This window comes from Triticum dicoccoides, chromosome 4A (genome assembly GCF_002162155.2).
Source record: "Triticum dicoccoides isolate Atlit2015 ecotype Zavitan chromosome 4A, WEW_v2.0, whole genome shotgun sequence".
NCBI classification, from domain to species: domain Eukaryota; kingdom Viridiplantae; phylum Streptophyta; class Magnoliopsida; order Poales; family Poaceae; genus Triticum; species Triticum dicoccoides.
In genome coordinates, this window is record NC_041386.1 from 152,064,431 (window position 1) to 152,077,276 (window position 12,846).

The 12,846-nt window shown below is 43.1% G+C and overlaps 1 protein-coding gene across 2 annotated transcripts; it reads left to right on the forward strand.

The window, feature by feature from the left end:
* The first annotated feature begins 5,837 nt into the window (after nt 1-5,837).
* On the forward strand, nt 5,838-10,547 carry LOC119285491 (GPN-loop GTPase QQT2-like). 2 transcript variants are annotated; one of them, XM_037564779.1, is made up of 7 exons: nt 5,840-6,029; nt 6,114-6,273; nt 6,404-6,633; nt 6,993-7,283; nt 9,286-9,491; nt 9,586-9,860; nt 10,267-10,547. In XM_037564779.1, exons 1-6 carry the CDS (start codon nt 5,967-5,969, stop codon nt 9,857-9,859), a joined length of 1,224 nt encoding a protein of 407 aa, XP_037420676.1. In that variant the 5' UTR covers nt 5,840-5,966; the 3' UTR covers nt 9,860; nt 10,267-10,547. The 2 variants fall into 2 exon arrangements, with proteins under 2 accessions (XP_037420675.1, XP_037420676.1); XM_037564778.1 differs by having other exon boundaries at nt 5,838-6,273.
* The last annotated feature ends 2,299 nt before the right edge of the window (nt 10,548-12,846 follow it).

Consider the following 12,846-nt stretch of genomic DNA (forward strand, 5'->3'; position numbering starts at 1 on the left):
TTAATAATTCTTAATAATTGTCTTACATATTCAGGATAATTAAAAATGTCAAATGCAGCAAGGCCCAGAACACTCATGACCTACATATGCATACAATTATAATAAACACACATCTTGTTAAGTTGAACCGTTTATGTTGCATTCGCTAATAAAAAACAGTTAGTCCAAGTGAACCGTATGCCCTATATCACACACACCTTGATTTGGCTAACCGTTTATGTTGCACTCCCTAATAGCAAACGGTTTATCAGAGCGAATTGTATGATGTATAACGCACACACATTGATATGGTTGCCCGTTTCTGTTGTTCTGCCTCATCGCAAACAGTTCGAATGGGTTAACCGTGTGCCCTGAATCGCACACGTAACTAAAATATGAACCGTGTTTGATGGCTCCGCCATCGCAAACGTTTTGCACATTTTGACGAGTTTTTACATCCCCGTTTGTGATTAATGCATCACACTCAGTTTTGTCAAAGGGTCTCTGATCGTAGTGTCGCGTTAGCATCATCCTGCAGTAGTGCCTACTCCTGCTTGGTGTATTGAAAGTGTGTGGAGCATAAGTACATGGAGCGCTCTCCCCGGTAAGGTGCTAGGAGAAGGCAACTACACCATCAAATGTGCTTGGGGTTTGAATGTGTTTGAACCCTTGTGAAGGTTGCCTTGGCCCTCCTTTTATAGGTCAAGGGGTTACCACAGTGGAAAAAAGGTAATTACACGATGATTAGATAGCATACATAACTCTGCTAGTTAGGACAAAAAGCATTAAATGTGTTGCTAGGTGTCGTGAGGAGGAGAAGCCTCGGCAAGGATATAGCACCGCTTGCCCGGTTAACTCCTATTAGCTTGACACGCCATTTGGACGAGTGTCGATAAAGGTAATCTTCTCTCCAATGTGTTGACACATGCCAGAAAACTCCACCTTGCTGCCTGCGGGCTCAACACCTCACAGATCAACGACTAGCTAGCTGGTGAGACAAAGCGCTGGTAGTTGGCGGGGGTTTGCTAGCCACGGTGCTTGCCGGGCCTTTGCCTTGCTGGCTCGGCCCTGCGGGCAAAGGCCGCCTCTAGTGTTCTCTCCCGATGTTTGTCTTGAACCTTGGTTTTCTTGATGCGCTCCTTGATCTCTCAAAGAACGGCTCCTTTGATTTGGCAATCTTCTTTGAAACTTCGTATAGCGAGGGGTCTGCTACTTGTCTGTGCATAGGTCAGGGTATTATACACCCATGTTTAATACACCGACACCCTTGTACGCGTTGGGTTGCATGGATTTGTTGTTTGTGTGCAGGTGCTGCTAACAAGGTTCTCCTACTAGATTGATAACCCTGGTTCTTAACTAAGGGGAATACTTATCTTTATTGTACTGCATCATCATCCTCTTCGAGGAAATCCCAATGCAGTCACAAGTAGCAGTAGAACATGGAAATTTTGTTGAAAATGATAGATATGGCTATTTTGATCAAAAACATGTTATTGAGTGGAACATGGTAAATAGGAATTGTTGGAGCCCGAGGAGGAGGTGTTGCTGTCGCTCTGAAGGTTTGCTCGATGAGGTGGAGCGCCATCGCGGGGAGGAGGCGTACGACGGGTTGGTGCCTTGCATCAAGTTGTGCGTTCACGCGTTCTCTCGCTGGAGGTACGAATCGAATCCCCGCTTTGTCATGCTTGCTATTTTTGAGGTGATCCATGCATGGTGTCAACAAATGGAAAAATCGTGCTTGCTGATGCAGGGACGTGGCTTGGGTTTTTTGATCCACCAGATTTGTAGATCAATCTAGGGTATGATGTGGCTGAATTTCAGGATCCAATGAGATGGATTTTTTCCAGTCTGTCCACATTTTTTGCTGTTGGAGTAGATGTATCATAGTGTATGGAGAAGTAGGTGTATATTTTTTTTGGTGATTTTTCATGGGTTTTTCTCTGTCTAAACAAGTGTTTTGCCATAGAAGCTAAGCACAATTTGCCACCAAACTAGAAAAATGTAGATATAGTTTACGAATTTGTGATGTGTTTCTGCCACGGCAATTTAACATGTAATGGCATGATAAAATTTGGGACCATGGTCACATGGCAAATGTGAAATTGCTCTTATTTAACAATACGGCAAATTCTAAACATGACAATTTCTGAAAGTTTCTACAACATGTCAAACTTGCCACCCTTCAAATTGTTTGCCACCATTTTCTTCAAACATATATTTTTTATTTCTCTAACATGGCAAACTTAATTTATGGACTATGGCAAGTTTAATTCAAGTACCATGGCAAACTTGTTTTATGGACCATGGCAAGCTTAGTTCAAGTGAAATCATGTGGACATGGTCAATTTTTACACTTGTTTGGTAATGTCCACATGCCAAAAAGGTCATGCTAAGACTAAGCTGGCAAAAATTCTTTTCCTTGGTGTGTCAGTCATGGCACTTTTTTACTTTTATCTGCCATGGCAATTTTATAAATTGGCAATGGAAAATTTACCTTTTGTTGGCACTACAAATGTAACTACACCACCATGGATAAATTCTTCGTTTTTATTTCAATGGAAAAAAATGTAGTTTTCATTTGCCATGGCAATTTACATTCATTATCACGACAAAAGTACCTATATTTCCATGGCAAATTTACCTTTTACATGTCAATTTAATAGCTCATGGCATTTTTTTCCTTTTTTTCATGGGACCAATGTTAATTTTGCCATGGCAATTTTACTTCAAGTACATTGAGCATGTCAAATGAACAAGAAACAAAGTCTACAATCATTGAGTACATTGTACATACCATGAGAAAAAACATGTTAGGCATGGGAAATTCTTCAATTTTACTACCATGGCAAAATGTAGTTTCATTTGCCATGGCAAATTTACATTAATTACCACGACAAAATTAGCTATATATGTCATGGAAAATTTACCTTTTTACATTTTAATTTAATAGATCACACATTTTTTTCTTTTTCGCGGGACTATAATAAAATTGACATGGCAATTTTAGTTCAAGTACACTGAGCATGGGAAATTAAAACACAGTCTACAATTATTGAGTACATTGTGCATACCATGAGGCAAAAATAGTTAGGCATTACAAATTCTTCAATTTTATTGCCATGGCAAATGTAATTTTCATTTGCCATGACAAATGTTGTTTTATTTTGCAATGCCAATTTATTAGCTCATTCCAATTTGTTTGCCTTTCATTGGACCATAGTAAATTTAACATGGCAATTTTTACTCCAAGTACATTGAGCATGGCAAATGAACAAGAAACAAAGTCTACAATGATTGAGTACATTGAGCATACCATGAGGCAAATTTTTTGTGTGGATTTGATCATATGGCAATTTTTTTGGAAAAAGTTTGTCTCGTACATCATAGCAAAATTTGAAGCCGTTTTTTGGAACAGTCACACAACAAATGTATGAATTTTTTATCTTCAAAACATGTTACCTTTTTAAAAACATGGCTATTTTACTTTGTAGTATGGTAATTTTACTTTTATTGCCATGACAATTTTACTTTATTTTTGCCATGTCAATTTTTTACTTTTAAATTTTGGGCATGGCAAACTTACCCTTTTATTGCTATGACTACCTTTATCGCCATGGCAATTGTAACTCCCATGACAAATTTACATTTATGGAGCATGGCAAGTTTACTTTTATTTTGCCATGACAAAAATATGTGACATCAACGGCAATTTTTGCATGTTTCGACAATTCATGGGAATTTTTTGCTTCTATAGACTATGACACATTTACTTTACAAAACATGTCAATTAGTACTAACAGTAGATGGTGCACTTTTGTTTTGTGTTCCACATGATGGCAAATTTTTATCCACACTCTTCATGTATCATAGTAAAAATATCATACAATTTTTTAATTTACATTTCTTGCCACCATATAGAGATGCAAATTGCCTTGAACTTTTTCTTTTGTGCAATTTGCATTAGAAATGATTTTTCTGAACCATTTCGGAATTTTTAGTAGTATCTAGCTTTTCATTCTCTATGTATCACGAATAATTTTATTTTTGGACCATTGCAATTTCTTTCAGAGCATGGAAAAATCTTGCCTTTATTAGTCACAGCCAAAAGTGGGCTTTTTTTAGTCACAGTAAAATATGGGTCAAACTGGGCTTTATTTTTCCTTTTTTTCACAGTAAAAAGGCCTGTAGGCCCCCTGGGGAGGGGGTTCGCTCTGGCGCTTCTCGTGGCGAATGGATTCGTTCGATGGATGCCCCTGGTAGCGAACGAATCGTTCACACCTCAAAAAAGGAAGAAAAAAAAAGAAACGAACGAATCGTTCGATCTGAGGCTCTCCCATACCGAAAGAAAAGAAAAGAAGCGAACGAATCGTTCGATTTGAGGCTCTCTCATACCGAACATCAGTTTAACTAGCACACATGTCCATACGTTGCAAACGGGAAAATATATCATGCTTCCAATCCAGTAAGTATGGCTCAAAACTCACAAAGGTCCACATCATCTATTTGAACACGAAACGAAACTCGTATTGCTACTTAATTATCATCTTCTTCGTCTGAATTAAAACTATCATATGTCTACGTCATCATCTATTTCAAAACATATGGCCGCTTATCCTCTTTCCTGCACTTCCATGACCCAAACCAGGGACTCAAAAAATATTTGAGTTATCGAAGAATACAATCGGTCTGGACTCTGGGCCCATTTGTCTCGTTTTGTCTTTGACACATGCATCATGTCTAGAGCCCTTGAACACACGACCATGCATGCTCTAGTTACAATTTTAACACATTTGTGTGAAAAAATATTTGGCACATCATGTGATGTTCCTTTGTCTCATGTTGTATTTAATTAATGGATTACAGGTAGCCGCCGTTGGTCTTGAGTCGCGAGTAGCCCTGGCCCCTGGCCCCCGAGCATGTGGTGCCCGACATCATGCAGAGAAGCTTGCATCTAGAACCCTCGAGTCGTTAGGTATTTGACACATCATGCAACACACACTAATCTTCTTTTACCAGTTCATTGTTTTCTCCCAGGGTGGCTGGTGGCAATTGAGTTGATAATGTATAAGTGGCGGCAATCGGTTTAACTGAGCGAGGTTGGACTATTGACAAAAGAAGACACATCATTTAATGTTTAGCTAATAATAATATATAAATCCCGAGGCACAATGTGGAGTCGTGCATAGAAGGGGGAGGCGGAACGGGACAATTTTTTTTTTTTGCTTTTTTACCAGGCATGGAGAAAAAGAAATTGTCTATTAGGGATAAAGAATTGCAGTGAGACTATTAAGTAATGTACCCTATTTCATAGCACTGTTGAATGCTAGCTGAGTTGGTCTGCTGTTTTGAACGCGGTGAGTTTTTACGTTGCTTGCATCCTCCGATGCGATAGAAAACTGCATAGCATGTCGCATAATAGCGCAACTATATTTTTGGCTTCTCGCTGCAGCAGCCCAGCTCGGCCCGTGATGGAAAAAAGGAGCTATGGCCCAGACATAAAAACTCAATAATAACACAGCGAAACGTTTTTAAAATTCCAGGACAGACGGAATTTTAGTACCATCTCAGATAATAAAAATCATCTAAATTGGACGAAACCAGAAAAAAAACATTTAAACGGGACGAAACACAGCAAAATCAAACCAAGAATACTTATTCCTTTTAATAGTAGGTATAGATAGATATAGAATATACATATAGATATCGCCGTCCAAAAATCAATCCTTTTTAATATATAATAGGGAATAAAGTTTTTAACTCGTGATTGAGAAGCCGATTTTCCCGGAAACCAGAAAGAGCAAGAGCAAACCGAGCGGACTCCTCGGTTGGCAAGTCTATGAGCAAAGCCCAACAAGGGCGAAGACCACTGTTGTGACTTGCCATTCTCTTTCTCTTTCTTCCCCCTTTCCCCACTCGACGCACCCTCGCCGTCAAGTCTAGGGTTTAGCGGAGCCTGCAGTCGTCTCCCGGCACCACCCGAGCCGCCCATGGACGTCGACTCCGAACCGTCCGCCGAGAGCAAGCCCACCCAGATGGACCTCGAGGACCAGGCAAGCCGCCGCCGCCGCCGAACTTATTCTCTCGGGGATTTTTCTTTCTTTTTTGGGGTTTTGAATGCGATTTTCCGTGCGCAGGCGGACGCGAAGGGGAAGGCCGATGCCGCGGAGGAGGAGAAAAGAAAGAGGAAGGGGAAGGGCGACGAACTCGCGGACTCCATCGGGAGTCTATCTATCGGCCCGGGGCGCGCCAACTTCAAGAAGAAGCCGGTGATCATCCTCGTCATCGGCATGGCCGGTGCGTCGATTTCGTTTGCCCTATTCAGTTGTCATTTTAGCAGGACGGATGGCCGACCGAACCGGTGATATGTCGAGCTTTTATTGAGAAGATTTTGGGGAAGCTTACTCTGTTTTGGCCTACAATGTAGGGACGGGGAAGACCACCTTCATGCACCGTTTGGTGTGTCATATGCAGGCATCAGCGAACATGAGGGGTTATGTGCTCAACCTTGACCCTGCGGTGATGACACTGCCATTCGGAGCCAACATTGATATCCGCGATACCGTGCGCTACAAGGAGGTGATGAAAGAGTACGGACTTGGTCCCAATGGTGGCATTCTTACCTCACTCAACCTGTTCTCAACCAAGTTTGATGAGGTACTAATCTTATATGCATCAAGAATGTTTAGAATGGTAATGTGCACTATTTATGTACTCTGTTAGGCTATAAAATTCAAGGTAGTACAAACTTAGAACCACGCCGTCAAGCCGGGTTGTTTCATTTTTTTTGTGGGTAATTGATTCATGTAATTTTTCCATCATTCAATGTAAACTGTTGCATGAATTGTGCTTAATGAATAGTATAATGTAGAGTTCATAGAAATTTATTTGATTCTGCTCTGAATAGTGACAACTTTTTGTGAAATTGTATTCTACATTTATGGTATGTGAGACATCTTTTCCCACTCTATTATTGTGCCATTCAGCTAATATATGTCTAATATTCATCCTTACAGGTTATATCTGTTATTGAAAAGCGAGCAGACCAGCTGGATTATGTGCTGGTGGACACCCCAGGGCAGATTGAAATCTTTACTTGGTCGGCTTCAGGAGCTATCATAACCGAAGCTTTTGCATCAACATTTCCAACAGTTGTTGCATATGTGGTTGACACCCCCAGGTCGACAAGCCCTGTGACCTTTATGAGCAACATGATGTATGCATGCAGTATCCTCTACAAGACCCGTTTGCCTCTGGTGCTGACATTTAATAAAGTTGATGTAGCCAAGCACGAGTTTGCTCTTGAGGTAAGTACACCCTTGTGATGATTTCTGTTTCACTGTTCTTGATTATGTACACTAGTATTGCATTTAGCTACTATCATGTATTCACGTTGTGTGTAACATTTGATTATGCGCACTGGTTCTCCCTTTGGTATTCTTTTGTTGTCAATATGTAACATTTGAGCTGCCATGCTGAGCCGTATGATTTAGGTTTATTGAACATTTATTGAGCATAGATGGCGGGAGTACTTTGACGAGCTGTTCAATGGGGAGAATGAGAGTTCTACCATTGAACTGAATGACTCCTTTGATGAGACCAGCATGCGTTTTGTGCGGCGCATCCAGGAGTCTGAGGTGAAGGAGGCTTTAAAAAGGATGAAAGGAGGCAAGGCGATGGGCCCTGATTGTATCCCCATTGAGGTGTGGAAAGGTCTCGGGGACATAGCGATAGTATGGCTAACCAAGCTTTTCAACCTCATTTTTCGGGCAAACAAGATGCCAGAAGAATGGAGACGGAGTATATTAGTACCAATCTTCAAGAACAAGGGAGATGTTCAGAGTTGTACTAATTACCGTGGAATTAAGCTGATGAGCCATACAATGAAGCTATGGGAGAGAGTCATTGAGCACCGCTTAAGAAGAATGACAAGCGTGACCAAAAATCAGTTTGGTTTCATGCCTGGGAGGTCGACCATGGAAGCCATTTTGTTGGTACGACAACTTATGGAGAGATATAGGGAGCATAAGAAGGACTTGCATATGGTGTTCATTGACTTGGAGAAGGCCTATGATAAGATACCGCGGAATGTCATGTGGTGGGCCTTGGAGAAACACAAAGTCCCAGCAAAGTACATTACCCTCATCAAGGACATGTACAATAATGTTGTGACAAGTGTTCGAACAAGTGATGTCGACACCGATGACTTCCCGATTAAGATAGGACTGCATCAGGGGTCAGCTTTGAGCCCTTATCTTTTTGCATTGGTGATGGATGAGGTCACAAGGGGTATACAAGGAGATATCCCATGGTGTATGCTCTTTGCGGATGATGTGGTGCTAGTTGACGATAGTCGGACGGGGGTAAATAGGAAGTTAGAGTTATGGAGACAAACCTTGGAATCGAAAGGGTTTAGGCTTAGTAGAACTAAAACCGAGTACATGATGTGCGGTTTCAGTACTACTAGCTGTGAGGAGGAGGAGGTTAGCCTTGATGGCCAGGTGGTACCTCGGAAGGACACCTTTCGGTATTTGGGGTCAATGTTGCAGGGGGATGGGGGTATTGATGAAGATGTGAACCATCGAATCAAAGCCGGATGGATGAAGTGGCGCCAAGCTTCTGGCATTCTCTGTGACAAGAGAGTGCCACAAAAGCTAAAAGGCAAGTTCTACAGGACGACGGTTCGACCCGCAATGTTGTATGGCGCGGAGTGTTGGCCGACTAAAAGGCGACATGTTCAACAGTTAGGTGTGGCGGAGATGCGTATGTTGAGATGGATGTGTGGCCACACGAGGAAGGATCGAGTCCGGAATGATGATATACGAGATAGAGTTGGGGTAGCACCAATTGAGGAGAAGCTTGTCCAACATCGTTTGAGATGGTTTGGGCATATTCAGCGCAGGCCTCCAGAAGCTCCAGTGCATAGCGGACGGCTAAAGCGTGCGGAGAATGTCAAGAGAGGGCGGGGTCGACCGATTTTGACATGGGAGGAGTCCGTTAAGAGAGACCTGAAGGATTGGAGTATCGACAAAGAGCTAGCTATGGACAGGGGTGCGTGGAAGCTTGCTATCCATGTGCCAGAGCCATGAGTTGGTTGCGAGATCTTATGGGTTTCACCTCTAGCCTACCCCAACTTGCTTGGGACTAAAGGCTTTGTTGTTGTTGTTGTTTGTTTGTTGTTGAACATTTATATTAATCAACAATACACTAACAGAGTTTTTCTCCATGATGTTTCTTCAATTTAGTTCTTGGTTTCTTTCCTTTTCTTCAAATTTTGGTAACTTGGCCTTCATTTATGTGCTGGACCAGTGGATGCAAGATTTTGAAGCATTTCAGACAGCTTTGGATTCCGACTCATCGTACTCATCTTCATTTACCCGGAGTCTCTCTCTTGTGTTGGACGAATTCTACAACAACCTACGCTCTGTTGGAGTATCGGCGGTATCTGGCACTGGAATTGATGCATTTTTTGAAGCTATAGAAGCAAGCGCTAATGAATACATGGAGACCTACAGGTCTGTCCCTTATCATATAGTCCTACAATTGCTGAATGAATTGTTGATACTAAAAACTAACTTATTAGTTGCTATCATCTAACAATTTTATCAGGGCTGATCTTGACAAGAGGATTGCTGAAAAGGAGAGACTAGAAGCTGAGCGTAGGAATGAGAACATGGAAAGATTGAGGAGAGATATGGAGAAGTCCAAAGGACAAACTGTGGTGCTCAGCACTGGTTTGAAGGACAAAACTCCTGCCTCAGAGATGATGGGGGATGCTGATGAGGAGGAAGAAGAGGAGGCGTTGGAGGATTTCAGGATCTCCGAGGATGATGATGATGAAGATGAAGGAGAAGATGATGAAGTGACTCATTTTGGCTTTTAAGGTATTCTAGCACTGGTATTCTAGCACTTCTCTGTTTGCTCTGAAGGTGTTCTCGTTAGTTGAATATCTATTACTGTCAGGATAATGGGCATTCATCTTAACATGCATTGTTGATTCCGGCAATTAATGTGACATAACCATGAATTTTTTGGGGGCGCGTGTAAAGGTATATGCTGTTTTCTCAAGGGATATAGAATATTTAATATACAGATTCACACTCCGTGTGTAGTTATATTTTGTAAGATTGAAATCTGCATGAGGGTGGCATTGCATTGCTGTTATATTACCGGATTGAGATGGTTTTATTGTTGATAAGATCAGTAGATCACCAACTCGAGCTATTAGTTTTCCTGTCAATGTAAAGGTTTGTTGATTCCATTCTCATCGTATTAAGCTTGTCTTGACAGGTTGATTGAGTTGAACAGGGCATTTACTGGAGGGTGTTCAGGAGGACCCGGTCGGGAGTGGTGTTTGTTTCCAGGTTATTACAGTGGAAATGAAATGCCATCGATATCACTAGGTGGATCACTGCCGTTAGTCTGTAAATCAACTCGCACTTTACCAAACTCGCTGCAATCTCATGATGAACTGAACTGTATTCACTGGCTACGCTGTACGAATTGTTTCCTTGACTTGTTCTGCACACTTTTTTGAAAACTGCTGGGGCGGTAATTCGGTTACTTGCTTAGGCAAAGCCTCGGTTGGATTCCAAGAAGTTTAGCAATGCCCGGGCTTACTTTTTTTACATTTAAAAATATAGTATTTTATTATCTACAGCAATAGTGGTTACGTCATCCACCAAAACTTTTACAATAAAACCTGGGGTCTCATCAAACCGACAATACTACTGAAGGAAAATGTTTAAAAACAACCGGATGATCCCACTCGATTGTAAGCCCCCTCGAGCGAACGACACGCGTCCCCTACTGGCCCACCCACCGCTTTCTCCTCGTAGCGTTATCTTTACGGAAAAGCTCCTGTCCACAAGTTTTTCTTCTCACAGGCCTTCTTCTTCCTCAGGTGGTGCTACCTCTCCCGACCACCGTCATCCGTTGCCGTATAGCCCGCCCCAACACTGTTACTGCCCTGCTACCTCTCCAAAAAAGCAACATCCATGGAGATCAGCTAGGCAAGCACGGTGTGCTGCAATTGATCAGCGCCTACGACCGTGGCTGCCGACGCTACGACGGAGCATTGCGCGCGCCCGTCGCTGCTGCATTGGAGCATCGTCGACACTGTGATGATGACTGCGACGACCATGGCGGTTGCAACTCCAGCGCTGCACTGGAGCTTCGCCGGTGCCGAGACGACGACCGCGACAGGCCGGCCATGGCGTTGCAACTCCGACGCTGCAATGGAGCTTCGCCGAGCTGCTGCCCTCACCCTGTAGGTTTTGCCGCACCGGCGCTACGATGGAGCTTCGCCAGTGCTGCGACGACAGCAGGCGATGTTGCAATGAAGCTTCGCCGGAGCTCCAATGAAGCTTCACTGGTGCGTCAATGAAGCTTCGCCAGAGCTCATCAGCGATGCATCCAAGTTTCTTCGCCACGCTCGGTGTTGCTATGGAGCAGCACCCGGTGGCTTCGATGGTGTGATGCAGCGGTTGCCGATGACTCTTGGAGCTGCGATGCAGCAGTTGCCGGCGGCTCCAGTGACGCGAGGTCGCCGACGCAAGGTCGCCGACGCAAGGTGCCAGGGGGGTGCTGTCCTGCTTTGCATCAGGCGGCGTTGCTCTGTATCAGAATCAGATGGATGGGGATTAGAGAAGAAAGACCAAGCCTGTGATGACTCGATCAAACGGCCATCAATACAGGATCGAACGGCTGGCTGGGTGAATGATTTCTCTAGGAAATCATCCGCCTGATTTGTAGCAGGCGCCTACTACTGAATCCCCCCTTGGCCAGGCCAGCTGCCATGTTTGCTTCGTGCGCGGGCAATGTCCAAAGATGATCTTACAAATTCAATCGTCATCTGGTAACAGTTCTCATACTGTAGCTATTCCGTAGGATCACCCCCAATGCTGCAAGACTTCGGCTCGGCAGGTTAGGACAAAGCAAGGCAGTCCATGCATTTAAAATTTAAGTGCATGCTTAGCGAGATTGTGAGATTCGACATTCAAGGTCCTAAACTCATGACTAAAAAAGGCATGAATTAAACAAACCAGCTCCATTTATGATTTCATGTATCATTGCTCCATACGACGCCGCGCTCCCTTCTTTAGTCGCTTCAATTGCTTTTTTGCGGCCCGATGCCACATCTATATTAGTGATGTATAAGTCCTCAGCCAGTGCTTTGTGCTTCTCTGATCGCCAATGTTTCAAGCATAGTAGCATTGTTGATATGATTATTCACCATTACGGACGCCCCTTGGTAAACTCTCGTCTGATTTCTGCACACAACCGCTATGATTCCTCTTCCTCCTGCCCGAAGAACCGCCACATCAACATTTATTTTGGCGTGTCCATCCCTCGAGGTTAGCCAGTGCCTCGGTTTATGCAGAACTCTAATCTCATCCAGAAGTTGTTGATGGATGAGTGTATCGCAAACGGAGTATGGAAGATGTCCTCCTCGTGGATTACCTTTCATCTTGCAGCCCATATCACCCATATGGTTACAATCATTCAAGTATAATCATTGTGACACCCTCGATTCAATCGTATATTAATCATACACACAAAACTGTACGCTCAAGATCAATGACTCACGAAAAGATATCACAACACAACTCTAGACACAAATTAAAATAATACAAGCTTTATATTACATGTCAGAGGCCTCGAGGGCTCGAATTCACAAGAGTCAGCGGAAGCAACAATATCTGAGTATAGACATAAGTTAAACAAGTTCTGCCTTAAAAAGGCTAGCACAAACATTAACGATCGAAAAGGCAAGGCCTCTTGCCTGGGAGCTTCCTAAACTACTCCTGGTCGTCGGCGACCTCCACGTAGCAGTAGGCACCCTCGGTATAGTAGTAGTAGTAGTCATCG

What these genes read in the sequence shown, in the direction of transcription:
- LOC119285491 (XM_037564778.1), top strand. Translation starts at nt 5,967, where the DNA reads ATGGACGTCGACTCCGAACCGTCCGCCGAGAGCAAGCCCACCCAGATG. An exon ending in TCTCAACCAAGTTTGATGAG is followed by an intron (nt 6,634 to 6,992) that starts GTACTAATCTTA and finishes TCATCCTTACAG; the next exon opens with GTTATATCTGTTATTGAAAA. An exon ending in GAATACATGGAGACCTACAG is followed by an intron (nt 9,492 to 9,585) that starts GTCTGTCCCTTA and finishes CAATTTTATCAG; the next exon opens with GGCTGATCTTGACAAGAGGA.